Raw genomic sequence first — 14,348 nt, 5'->3', positions numbered from 1 at the left:
TGGTAACAGGTCTACATTTCATAAAACCTTAGAGACTCTAGTCTTTCTACAGCCTGGAATAAGCTTGTCAGAAAATATCCAGAACTTCATACTTTAACTCCAGTATCAATCTTCTTGGTATCATTTATAGTACAATTGCTATTTATGCTATCCATGTCAAACTCATTATTACTTCTTGGATGTCATTCCTATTAATATTCATCATCTTCTTGTTTATATGTCACTGATCTACTTTCTCAATAAGCTGATATCAACTACTGAAGTTAGTTTTTGTTCTTCTTTTCTTTACTTTTACCTCTTTTTTTGCCTAAAATTCTAATTCTGGTTTCTTAGTCAACTGACTGCAACTGCTAATCTTCTTCTTTAGCTGATCAGTCATCTACTTGTAAGGATTTTCCAATTGCAAGTAAATTGTGCTACTATGTCTAAGTAACGATAGATGCTAGACATTAAATACAGTACATCTTTTACAAGAACAGAGGTCTTTTGCTGATGTAGTCATGACCCTTGTTCAAGCTAGTTTCAAAAAATGCTGCGATAGTTCCAACAGCTTTTCAAATTATGATATTAACTGAATTTCTCTTCTCTAGGTTGTTCCACAAGTGACAGGTACCAACATCACCGTAGATGACGCAATCAGCACTGGAATAGTCCACATAATCTACAGCGATATCAATCTTCAGGCCGCCATTTGGGGCGTCAGCGTCGTTTCCGCTTATGCTTGCTACGCCTTTGGCAAGTTTGCTTGCAAAATTATGATCCAGGGTAAGTTATATTAATGTTTTTCTTTTAGACTCAGGGTCTCACTTAAGTTTCCTTATATTGCAGGTTCAAGTTTTGCTTTTCCGATCGCTTTAACTGTGCCTTTCCTCATATCAGCTCTGGTGATCTTTTGTGGATTCTATGCCAAAGACGTGTGTGCCTTCTATGACTTCTTACCGGCATATCTCTTCTTTAACTCGCCACCTTTGCTTAACCTCTTGAACTTCGTGGAGACTCAACATCCGTATTTATGGCTGTTTTGGCTGCTTTCCCAAGTGAGTTACTTTTAGTTAGTAATTCTAATGGCATTAATGGTTTTTCCAGATATGGATCACCAGGCATATTTGGACCAACAATAACTCGAAGCTAGCTTCCACTGAAAAGTTGTTCATGCGTCCCATGTACGACGGGATCCTGATCGATCAATCCATTGCAATGAATCGCAGAAATGTCGTGGATAAACTTGTAGAGGAGGAGAAACGTAAGTGTACTTGAAGCTTTAGTAGTAGGTTTCAACTGATTGGTTGTTTTTTTAGTGGCAGACGGATTGGAAAGCAAGAATATCATTGACGAAAATAAAATAACAAGAATCTACGCTTGCGCTACCATGTGGCACGAGACTCCAGAGGAAATGATGGAGTTCTTCAAGTCTATTTTCAGGATGGACGAGGACCAAGCTTGCTACCGGATTTCTAGGCAGTACTTACAGTACCCCGGCGAAGGGTATTATGAGTGGGAAAGTGAGTATTATATTAACAAAAAAAATAGGTAACATTAAATCACTAAGACCTTTCGTCCATATATTAACCTAAACCCAGGCAATTAACTAGTATCAAAGAAAATACATTTCGACCTATTATAATATTAGTTATTAGAAATTAAAGTGAGAGCACAAAATTTGCTCTGGTAATATCAGGTACACTAATTCCTAACCGTCGATTATCTGCGTACAACAGTGATCCTTATAAGACTACAAAGAAAATAAAAACTAAAAGTTTGGTTAAGAGTCTTGAACTTATGTTAAGATTGAGAATAGGTTACACGTATTTCGCTTCTAAAGGCATCATCAAACCTAACCAAGAACTTCGAAAAATTATATTTTTAAAAAATCGCAACTATAAGACGTGCACATTACGGTAGTAGATACTTAGGTTTCGGATACTACAGAACCCGATGCTACAGTATTCGGAATCTATCCACAGTGTGCACGTTTTAAAGCTGCTGTTTTTTAAGAATGTAATTTTTGGAAGCAATTATTGATTAGGAGCAATTATTGAAGCGGTCTGTTGATTAGGGACTAAACACGTGTAAGCTATTCTCAATCCTAATATAACTTTTGACCAAATTTGTAGTTTTTTTTTAAGAAAAAATGGACGAAAAAACGACTATGTATGATGTAGTGTTGCCAAGTTTTAAATGTTGGAAAAGTTTAGTGAGTTACAACTGATTTTGTATTACTGCCTTCCCCGGTGGCGTATTTACATACTATACTACAGCACAGAACACCATAGAACTAGGCGGCTCCGCAATGCAGTATAATATGTAGTTGAGAAATGCGCTTATTTATCACTACATACTATACTACGCTACAAAGCATTAGAAAGAAAAATGTTTTTATGTGATTTGTTTGGTGCTGTTAAATTGGTAGTTTTTACACATTTCATTATTGTGTAATTATTTATGTTGTTGTTATTATTGAATTTTGTTTTTTTTTGCTGGCGATTTCGATATACAAGATAAAGGATGTTTAATTATTTAATGAATATGATGCGACTGGAAAATTTGAAAACAAATACCTAATGTTGTGAAGGTGTGTTGTATTTTAAAAATTTTAATATTGGCATGTGGGCTTTTAAAGGTACGTAAATACAACTTTTAAATACGTACGCGTAAAACTTAATTTCTTTAGTCCATTCCTAAATTTGGTTTAATTTTAAAATATAGGTTTCGCTTTAGAATGTCCAGATTTATATTTTTTATCGTTAATCTGCTTGTATGAATAATACAGCGGGGTCAAGTTTTCTGAAATAGCAAAAAAATGCCCTTATGTTGGTAAAAATGTTCAACGTAGTCACACATTGAACCACAAAATAGTAATAGCGCAAAAGTAGATTTATTCTGCAATTCATATGAATTAAAAACTATATTAAAAACTCCTTCAGTGGTTAAGCTTGACTACGTTAAGTATTCTTCTGAAGTTTGCTTTAAATTTTTTTGTAATTTCAGAAAAGTTTGCAAACTGTTTAGAATTAGAAGGTGTATTAAGTAAGGATAGGACTATAAGAAATTATTTTTATTACATTAATTTTAATAGAAAAATAAAACAGATTTATAGGTATTAAACAAATATTTATTAAAAATAAGCACAGGTACTTAACGTAAAAAAAAATAAAATATCTGTCTACCAAACTATTATGTTAGTATCTTAACCTTATTATCTAATTAGTTGTATTAGTATCTTAATTAGTAATTTTATTATAGTTAGTTAGCCTAAAATAAACTTTTTAATGAAATTTGGAGTTTTGGCGATTGCAGTCCACAGCTTGGTTAAGTGACCTTGGAACCTTACGTGTTCGGATGATTTTTTCATTTTTTGCTGGCCTTCCTGCCTAAATTCTTTTTGATCAAGATGTCATTCGAGGTCTTTGCGATCTTCTACTTATGGACGTAGGCTGTACTTTAATTATTTTTCCACGACGCAATATATCACTAAATATTTCAATTTTTTCTTTTAAGATAGGTACTGTTGAATTTAATCTTTTTGTTATAAATATTAGGTATCATCACTTTAATGTTTTTTATATAAAATAGATCTAATGAAATAATATTATATACTAAATGATTTCTTACAGATTTTTCTTACTGATTAACAGTGGTGTTTGTATAAACTCCCAAGTTTGGTAATATTGTCTATAGAATCTATGGTAGACAATATTAGATAGCTAAGTACAATAAAAAGAAAATAAATAATAATTTGTACATTCTGTATGGTACCTATACATTCTGTCTCATTAACACACAAAAATATGCTTCTAATTCTACCATTTCTAATCCGCAGTCCAAGTCTTGAGGTTTTGCTTTCATATTGTAAGCAAAAGTAATTGCTTTATTTTTATTCATTAGGGCCTTTAAATTTCTAATCTAAATTAAATAGATAGTACCTTATTAAAATTTTATTTAGATACATACTTTGTATTCATATACATAAAAATAAAGAACCTAACTTAGAAACAAAGCGCTATCGAAATTCTAAAACCCAAAATACAACACACCTTCACAACATTGTTTTTAAATAATTTTAAAGTAGCATTTTATTCATTAAATATTTTAACACGCCTCATCTGGTATATTAAAATCACCAACAAAAATTAAACAAAAACCAATAATAATAATAACATCAATAATTAGGTACACTTTTATTCACTCTGTTACTACCAATTTTACAGTACCAAACAAATCACATAAAAACATTTTTCTTTCTAATGCTCTATAGCGTAGTATAGTATGTAGTGATAAATAAGCGCATTTCTCAACTACATATTATACTGCGATGCAGAGCCGCCGAGTGAAATATGGTGCATTTTTCCATTTGTGAATGTTAATTATTCTAGGTTTGATGTAGGGTATCATCAACCATAGGGTATCATAGAGTATCATTAAAGGGCAAAACATATGTCACCAGAAAGTTAAATTTTGATGCTGTAAATTTTGCAGTTTTGTTTAATTATGTTCCTAACATAACTAAAATAGTAGGTATCACTCCAGAGTGTAAAAAAAAATTATTATAAAAATTGTTTCAGCAACGATTTGAACCATTGACAGCATTAGCGTTCAATTTTTATTTAAAAAAAATAGTTAAATATTATTATTAACGATTAGTTTGTGTTTTTTTATTGACTAAGGCTAATTTTAAATTTTTCGTTTAAGTTAAAAATACGAGAATAAAGATTTTTTGGAGTAATTTCTGCATTTTCGGAAAACGCTGTAAAAATCTAAATAGTCTCTTATTTTGAGGTTATTTCCAAAATTGTATGTACCTAAATTTTTATCAATTCCCTTTATCTTACAAAAAAAAATTACGTCATTACTACTTTTTTTATAATTGCTTTCAATTAAAAACAACATTTATTATTTACACATAAAGTGTGATATTTATCCATATATCAATAAAGAGTTTACTAGTAAAAAAATTATAAATTAAAATAAGTTATATGAAATCGAGGAACTAAATGTTAACTTAATTCTTCCTTAATAAAATTAATATATTTTTTTAAACTTTGTTAAATGATATAAATTTAATTTTATAATGTTTATACTACAAATCTGCATGCCATATCCATTTAAATTGTGCAAATTAGGTTATTTTATTTAAAATAATATTACAGGCATTTATCATTTATTTAAAAAATATATATTTATATTATTTATAATTAATTTATTTTTTATATACGGACTTTGACAAATTTATTTTAGATAAAAAATTTGTTGGAAAAGTTAAATTTGCAAGTTTTTTCTTCTTTTTATTAATATATTTATTTGTTATATTTTTTCAAGTTCACTTTATATGATTTAATAAATATTTGTCTTTAATCCAGTGAAAATTTAAGAAAAAAATCACGAAATAAACTAGTAAAAAAATAATGAATTTTTACATCTATTATTTACACAGATCATAAAATGTAATATTTAACCACATATCAGTAAAGAAATTTATAACTAAAACAAAAACCTTTACGATTTTTCTCCATTTAAATTACTTTAATGCTTAAGGGTTGACATTACTCGCTGGTAGCGATTTTATAATTAAAATTCATACACTTAAATTACAACAATTAATTAACGCAATTTGTACAAAAAAAGCCATAAAATAAAAATGCAAATTCAACCAAACTAATAATTGATCGTATGACCGATAAAAATATTTCAACCAATAAATGTCAGAAGGCATTTACAGGGTCAGAAGGAGTAATTGCTATGGTTATAATTTAAATATGAACAAGCTGTTTTTCTTGCTTTATATATAATTAACTTCATATTACACATAATGTATAATTAACTTATATTGTACTGGGACTTCCATCTTAATCACTGTAAGTTCTGGTTTACAACGATCGTGGAGTGCCGAACCCAGAGAGACTCAATGAGGTAGAAACGGGTTAGCAACCATTGATAAAACATACCCAGCTGGTTGACCTTTATTGGCCTGGTTGGTGTCTGGATCTTACTTCTATAGATTTTTTCTTTGCGGTTTCTTGCCAGTTCTTCAAACATTGAACACATTGACCTGCTTGGTTTTTAGATCTTATTTTCTCAGATTTTCGTCTTTTGATACGATCCAAGAAGATGGAGCAGCATTTTTAATTTTGCAAATTTAAAGTGAATACTTTTATGACTAATAAATCTCTTCTAGCACACATCTTTTTTGATGATGCCTATTTGAGAAAATCAGTAAACGACAACGATCCAATGCTAAACTCCTATGTGAACGATTTTATTGCAACCATACCCAAAGCCGCAGAAGAAGTGCATAAGACAACAGGTTAGTTTATTACAACGTTGGACCTAATACAACATTGCCAAATAATCTATACGTTTTTAATTCAACATTTTCCTGTTCATATTAATTTTTCAGTAAAAATTCGACCTCCTACAATATACCCCACTCCTTACGGGGGCAGACTAATATGGGTCCTACCAGGAAGAACAAAACTCATCGTACATTTAAAAGACAAGGCTAAGATTAGGGCTAAAAAGAGATGGTCTCAAGTGATGTACATGTATTACCTGTTAGGACACAAGTAAGACTTTTTGCTGGCAGATTGACCAATGATTGACCAATACTCTTAAAAATCTAACCACAACATTTTCAATATAAAATCTTTTTCTAGGTTAATGGATAATGAAGAAATGGATGATAAAAAGGTTAAGCTAAGATCATTTAACACGTACATCCTGGCCCTCGACGGAGACATCGATTTCCAACCGGAAGCAGTCGCTTTACTAGTCCAGTATATGCAAAAAAAGAGCAACTTAGGAGCTGCTTGTGGGCGTATTCATCCTGTAGGTGCGTCTGGTATCCAACCTCTTGCTTATCACAAATTCCCTCGCAATATTTCCGAAGACCTTTAAAATCTTTTAACCATCTTTCCAGGTTCTGGAATTATGGCCTGGTATCAAACGTTCGAATACGCAGTGGGCCATTGGATGCAAAAAGCGACCGAACACGTCATAGGTTGCGTTCTTTGTTCGCCAGGTTGTTTCTCTCTCTTTAGAGCTAGTGCCCTTATGGACCACAATGTAATGGCTAGATATACGACGCGTTCTTCCGAGGCTAGGCATTATGTACAATATGATCAGGGTAAGTTACCTTATTCAGTCAGATAGCACTAGAGTGTAAATATTAGTCATTTAAATTAGCATAAGAGACTAAGGAAAAAAATGTAGGGGTTAGTTTGAGGTAGACATTAAGAATCACTGCCAGCAATTTAACTAATAATGGCAGTTTTCATGAATCAGTTAATGAAGTCCATTCAAGAAGAAATGGTTTGAATCGCATCATATTTTAATCAGCAATCCCGTCAAAGCACACAAAGCAAAGAAACGCTCACTCCTTCACAAGAATGACACCCGTAATCAAAAGCCTTGGACAAGTCACAAAATATTGCAGCAAATATTGCATCTCTGATATTCTTATTGCTGGAGAAACTTTTCCATGAATTTAAAGATAGAGAGTTATGCTGTAGTCAATACATATAAACTACAGCAAAGTCCAATGATGAATTGCATCAAATATGCCTAGGATCATTGATGATTGGGAAAAACAATACAGGTTCTAGCAAAGTTTCTTAAGGAATAATAGCAAAAGCATTTTTGGGTGTAATTCCTTAGGAAGATATAAGCCACCCATTATTTTCTTGTCAGAATCATACGCTTTCGATAAGTCACAAATTACTGGAGCAACATTAAGACCAACAAAAGAAACTAAAACTTTGTTTTCTCTATGAGTAAGAGCAAGATGATTTTCCAAGACCTCAGTTTGTTATTTACTGAAAGTATACTTTGCTGCCTATGGACGTGTGAAATATCTGAGTCCTTCTACCGCAGGATGAATCTTTTAATCAAACGCCTTGGCCAAGTCATAAAATATTGGAGCAACATCATTAAGAAGTTTCTGTATATAAAACTCACTTCAAGGTTGCAAATATTAATTATGATTAAACATAATTAGAATAATGTTAGCACACTTCAAAGAAAATTAGGAAATTTCTTTTCTTTATGACCAAGAGTACCCTCAGACAAATTGATAAAAATACAGCATACATTGACCACAGCAAAGTCCAATGGACTTAAGAGGACTAGAACCACCTTTAGTATCACTTAAAGTACATCTCACCTTGAGAAGTTAGAAGTCCCAAAGATCTGTTAAGTCTGAAAGTATTGAAATACCACGAGAAGAAACAGGAGGCAAGCTTTTCCGGTGCTGACTCTCATCCGCCTAAAGTGCATTTTTGGGTGTACAGTTTAGATCATCCTGGAAAGATCTAAATTTCTTCATTTCACACCAAAGGTTCCAACCATAGGACTTTCTTCATTCCTGTCTAAGAAGATCTGATCGTCCTAGGAAGATCTGAACCATCGCAGTATTTCCTTGGCAGAATCATACGCATTCTTCAAGTCACAAAATACTAGAGCACCATCATGACCAAGAAAAGAAAGAGAGACTTTCTTTTATCCATGATTAAGAGCAAAAGGTTCTTTAAGAGCTCAGATTGTTATCATCGGTGGAAGTATACCCTGTTGCTACTGCTGAACCTGTTGAACAAGAAACATTTTAATTCGGTACTAATTTAATTCATTTATTCACATTGACTTTGCACATATTGCATTATGTGCCTGAAGATTGCCCCTATGGTAGATTTATTGCTGGCTGTCAATGGTGGCTGTGGTAAAGAAATAAGATCAAGTCATTTCTTGAGTTTAATTACTTAGGAAGATCTGAAATATTTCAGTCCTTCTTCAGCATAATAAATACAAAATACTGAAGCAGCAACTTGAAGAAGTTTATATATTTCAAACCCAATTCAAGGTTGCAAATATTAATGATAATACACTTTAAAGAAAATTAGGAACTTCCTTTTCTCCATGACCACACATTGACCACAGCAAGTCCAATGATTGTGAGTTGATAGTTAAAAAAATAGCAAAAAAAACATAGATTCCAGTAAAAATTCGTAAGCAATAAAAGAATCTTCACCTGGAGATATTTTTCCTTAACAAACGCAAACATTTGGACCTAAGGAGTCCTAAGGAGGACTGGAACTACCTTCAGCATCACTTAAAGTACATCTCCCCTTGAAAAGCTAGATGTCTGGAAGATCTGTTAGGTGTGGAAGTTCTGAAATACCATGGGAAGCAATAGCTGACTCTCATCCGCCTAATGTACATTTTCTGGGTGTAATCGCTTAGGAAGATCCGCCATATTTCCTCGACAGAATCATATGCTTTTGGCAAATCACAAAATATTGGAGCAACATCATGACCAATTTAATTCATTGAGTTTGCACCCTCCAATGCTATCTCAGCAAAATTACATTTGAAATTGACGTCAACTATTAAGGTGTCTCTAGAATCTTGCTAAGCAGAATGACTCTAATAGTCAAACGCCTTCGGCAAGTCATAAAGTACTGAAGCCAAATAAGTTATTTGCGTTAAGGTTGCAGTCCAGTGGTGACTATGATAAAGAAATCAGATCAAGTCTACTTGATCAATAAAGAGACGACTTTAGATAAAAGAGAAACTCCTTTTCTCTTGACCGAGAACACTTTCAGGCAAATGATGCATTATTCAGACTGTTATTACTGCTGAAGCTGAACCAGTTAAACAAAAACTTTAAATCAATATCCCACTTAATTAATTTAGTCACATGCTCATTGCTTTTAAAGAAATTGTTAGTAATGCTGTTATCTTTAGGCGAAGATAGATGGCTCTGCACCCTCCTACTGCAAAGGGGTTACAGAGTGGAATATTCTGCTGCCTCCGATGCCTATACTCACTGTCCAGAAGGTTTCATCGAATTCTACAATCAAAGAAGGAGATGGGGACCGTCTACCACTGCAAACATTTTGGATCTGCTTGAGGATAGCGATCACATCAAGTTGGTTAACGATGATATATCCTCTCTATATATATTTTATCAAGTAAGTTGAAAGAGTTATCGTTATAGAGGTGGATTTATCGATTTTTTTTAGGTGATTTTAATGATTGGCACAGTGATTGGTCCCGGAACGATATTTCTCATGTTGGTCGGTGCGTTTGTTACGGTTTTCAATGTTTCCCAGTTTACGGCGTTGTGGCTCAATGTTGGTCCCATTTTGTTTTTCGTGCTCACTTGTATAATATGCAAATCGGATACGCAGGTAAGTGGGAAAATATTTAACCTTAAGTACACAGGGTGGGTCTCTGGGAAAATATCTATATAATTTTTCAAGCAAACATTGGATACCCTTTACACCCTTTTCCGATTTCGGGAATATTTGTATAAATTTCCTGACATTTCTAGAGTTTCTTAAAATTCTAAGTAGTTTATAAGATTCCATCAGTATTCCCATTTTTTTTTCAAAATTACCAAAGATAACCTTAGAACAGCCTTTAGAAATCGTAGGAAATTGTATTTAGAAAATCTCAATCTTTTGAAATATCCAGAATGGATTTATAAACTTGACGACGGCCATGACGTCGGCGCCGTTAATTTTTTTATTAACTTTTTTCTTATAGAGTGCTGAAAATCGTATTTGCATTTACTACCGTAGAAAAATCACGCGTTTTTCATGCTAGTGTTGAAAATGCCTCTTTTTTCTGTATTATTACGAGAAATTCTATTTCATGCAAGAAATTAAAATATCAAAAACTCCTTTTTTTTACGGCTTTTTTGAACAAAAATAATCGAGATCGAGCAAGAAACGGTACAAATCTCCCGCTTCTTCCAGTATAGGATCACGCTCCTTAAGTATTTGTGTCAGTCATTCCCAAATAATTTAAATTTACATGATTCTGTCCCTGACTAAGGCGGCTTCTTCGAGATGTTCTACTTCACTGGAACCCGTCTTCAATTTGCAGTGAGTGTTTTTAAGGAGGCTACTTAGCGACCTCCTGCCCAAGTACATCGGCTTGTTGATGTAAAGTTTCAATCACACTAACGTAATTCTTAACCTCGTCCAGTAGTAAGTATCCAGCATCCAGATATCTATGTTATCTGCATCAGCAAACAATTAATATTTCAACGTCTAAATGTAGCCAAATCCAGCAGGTGCTTCTAGGCGTTGCGGATTTGAGTTAAACTTTCCTGGATCTTTTCGGCTCCAACCGACCCTTCTTTTAAAATGCTTCTTCCTGTTGTCGCTCATGCGCAGATTTAGCGTTTTTAAGAACCTTATGTTTACTTAGAAGTAGGTTAACTGTGGTTGTTACATTGTGTTAAGAATTGCCACAACTTCCTTCTCTCTGCCAGTCTAGATCGGCGTTCGACAATCAAACGCACCAATTGAATATAAGCTTCTTCTAGTTGTTGTACTCGATCTAACTCCAATTGTGGGTTGCATGACCTGTAGATATCTTCGTTCTCATCCATGAATCGCCCACTTATCACCGCTTTGATTCTCTCGCCCAAGTCGGCCTCCAACAGATTGTGCTTTTGTAGCAAATCTTTCACTCCCATCAAATGTTTGCCGTAATAATCCACCATTAATTGAAAGTTCAATAACTCCATGGCACCTAGAATATTGTAACGATATTGAAAACGCCGAGAAACCAGCTGATTCTCCGTCATTCCGAAATGACAGAAGGGGGCACGCCACATGACGTCTCGAAAGTCAGCGAATCTTCCAGAATTATGGTCATCCGCGTCACAGCTAGGAGGCAGAGACCAAGAAAAAGATCCCGATAAGCAGAAGTTGCTAAGTATATGTAATGTGAAGTTATATTGGGCATAATGGAACTCCGTCATTTTGGAAGATGGATTCTTAAGCCGGAAAATGGTTGACCACGACGGCAAAGAGGAAAGAAGATAAGTCGTTGTGCCTAAATGTCGGATTTTGGTGTTGCTAAAGGAAATCCATGCCGGAATGCCAGGAGGACACCTTGGAGTACCACGGAGCCTGGGAAAAGTGATGAAAAGATTCTTTTAGGTCAAAAGCAAGGCAGACGTAAGGGACTGGTGCAGAAAATGCGTTGTATGTGCGGCAAGTAATAAGCCATATAGAAAGCAGAAGGCTTTGATGCCTCGAACGTGGGAAGCACCTTTGAAAGGATTGCTGTTGACGTTACTGGTCCGTTTGCCGAATCAGAAGCAGGGAAAAAGTACATTGTGGTCGTGATGGACTATTTCAACAAATGGATTGGGGCGTATCCTCTACCAAACCAGGCAGTCTCTACGATCGCCGACGCCTTAATAAAATAATGGATCTGCCCATTTGGTGTACTGTTGGAGCTACATTCAGACCAAGCACGAAATTTTGAATCCAGCTTATTCGAGAACATCTTTCTATTGAAACAAGAACCACCTGCAGCCAGATGGCAAGGTGGAACAAATGATTAGGACCATTAATCGGTTTTTCGCGATAGTAATCTGTAGCCATCAAAGAGACTGGGATAGGTTTCTTTATTTGCTTAGGCTGGCTTATCGCTCGGCGATCCATGAAACCACAGGTGAGTCTCCAGCTCAAATAGTGATCGGAAGAGAACTCCGTCTTCCAGGCGATCTGAAATTTGGTTGCCCGCCAGGAACCAGGATGTTACCGGGTAGGACTGCGTAGAAGAAGGATGTCACTCATCAGGTGCGCATTTCCTTTAAAGATGCCAGCGATTGGATGAACGATATATATCATGTCAATGCCAAAGACCAGCGGTACAACAACGGTGACTTGGTTTGGCTCTATGACCTTAAGAGACTGAAGGGTCTGTGACAAAACTTTCTCTGACACTCTGGGATGGGCCTTAGAAAGTGCTGTTGTTTACAGAATGCAAAAGCCAAGAATGCGAAGCACTTTAACCGACTGGCTTCTTATTGTGGAAACCACGACATTCGATGAATTCATGGTCCATTAATCTATTAGCCGAAAGAGTCGGTACGGCATAATTTGTGAAGTGCAGCAAGACCTGTTTACTGTTCCAGCTGTGTACGCTCGGGCACATTGTGTAGCTGAGGATTTACAAATGTCAGGTGGAAAAATTCAAGTCGGGCAAGCACTCAATATGAAGAGACTGGTAGGAAGATCTTCTACCTGGTTACCACAGAGGGGTCACATCAGAAGCCTACCTATAAGAACGTTTGGGACGCTTAGTGCTCTTTAAAAGAGGCGTTGCTTACCGAGGATCTGAGAAGCCTAGCAATTCCCAAACTCGCATGCGGTCTCGATAACCTGGACCTCTTCAGGTCTATAGACGTGCAAGCTCTGATGTGCTGTTATATTCCCCAACGTGGTTCTCTGGAGAAAACCGTTGATTGTTATTTCTATAAGAGGTTGCAGGAGGGGAGTCTTCTGCCAACATCAACATCCACCGCCTTTGGAATTATTTTGGGACGAAATGAGCTTATGGGGGGAGGCAGTGTAACATATTGGCATCTGTTCTTCTTCATTCTTTTTTTTTTTCTTTCTTTTGTATACCCTGCGTTCCTTCGGGAGACAGTTATGGTCTAAGCGGCTATGGCTATTGAAACCAATTTCTGTGTCCTCGTTTCTAATATATGTATACTGAGCAAGGGGTTCTATTTCAATCTTTAAACTTACGCCTCACTGTGTAATAAAGTTAGGTATTCTCAGTTTCTGGGCACAGTAGTCTGCTTCTCCCACGATGCATCCTGCATCATCCGCTGTGAATCAGCAGCTAAGGGTGGGAAGGTGTCTGGGAATTGGCTTAGAAGGAAAGCAACCACGTGTTGACTGGGTGAAAGGTGACGCGGAACTGTTCTTCTTTATTTCGAAATGACGTAAGCGGGACACCGCACGACAACTCTGGAGACGCATGGAAGGTTAGCAATCTTTCGGACAGTCATCTGCCGAGAACATAAAGAGTCGCGTCGCCGCTAGGAGGCCAGTTGACAGTTCAGTTCGGAATATTGGCGCGATATTTAAATCGGACATAAATAGTAGTAAATAAATACGGTAAAAACAAATGTTTCTAGTAGTAATGACAAATTGTGTTCAGTCATGTAGGTGTGTAAATAAATCAGTTCACTATTTTCATGCATCGATTGTTTTCATTCACACCTAACAAACGCTATAATATTCCTGAAAATCAGACAGAATTTTTAGTATAGGAAGTAGATCTTTCGATCTATTAGACCTCAAAGATCACTAATATACCAGAGAGCATCTCGATTAACTCGAAAAATTCATCCATTTTCTCAAGATGCTGGTCATACGTTTTTATAAAAGGCAAAAACACAACACAAAATCTACAGCTCACAGAAACATTTAATAAGACGACGAAGGTTACATGTTTCGCCCGATTAGAGCATCATCAGACCTATAATAATTAAAAAGATGTGACCCCAGAAAGGAAATTCAATAACACATCAATGTTTTGTG

At 35.2% G+C, this 14,348-nt stretch overlaps 1 protein-coding gene across 1 annotated transcript in view; it reads left to right on the top strand.

Annotated features, from left to right (window-relative positions):
* The window catches only part of LOC126746200 (chitin synthase chs-2-like), a 31,285-nt gene that overhangs the window by 11,989 nt on the left and 4,948 nt on the right, over nt 1–14,348 (top strand). Inside the window, exons 7-16 of the mRNA XM_050454352.1 lie at nt 591–765; nt 829–1,037; nt 1,087–1,243; nt 1,299–1,502; nt 6,173–6,301; nt 6,395–6,560; nt 6,651–6,826; nt 6,914–7,120; nt 9,733–9,959; nt 10,011–10,178. Coding sequence (XP_050310309.1) covers nt 591–765; nt 829–1,037; nt 1,087–1,243; nt 1,299–1,502; nt 6,173–6,301; nt 6,395–6,560; nt 6,651–6,826; nt 6,914–7,120; nt 9,733–9,959; nt 10,011–10,178 — 1,818 coding nt within the window. The remainder of the gene's footprint in view (nt 1–590; nt 766–828; nt 1,038–1,086; nt 1,244–1,298; nt 1,503–6,172; nt 6,302–6,394; nt 6,561–6,650; nt 6,827–6,913; nt 7,121–9,732; nt 9,960–10,010; nt 10,179–14,348) is intronic.

The sequence above is a fragment of the Anthonomus grandis genome, chromosome 17, assembly GCF_022605725.1.
Source record: "Anthonomus grandis grandis chromosome 17, icAntGran1.3, whole genome shotgun sequence".
Lineage (NCBI taxonomy): Eukaryota > Metazoa > Arthropoda > Insecta > Coleoptera > Curculionidae > Anthonomus > Anthonomus grandis.
This window is presented reverse-complemented; position numbering and strand designations above follow the sequence as displayed.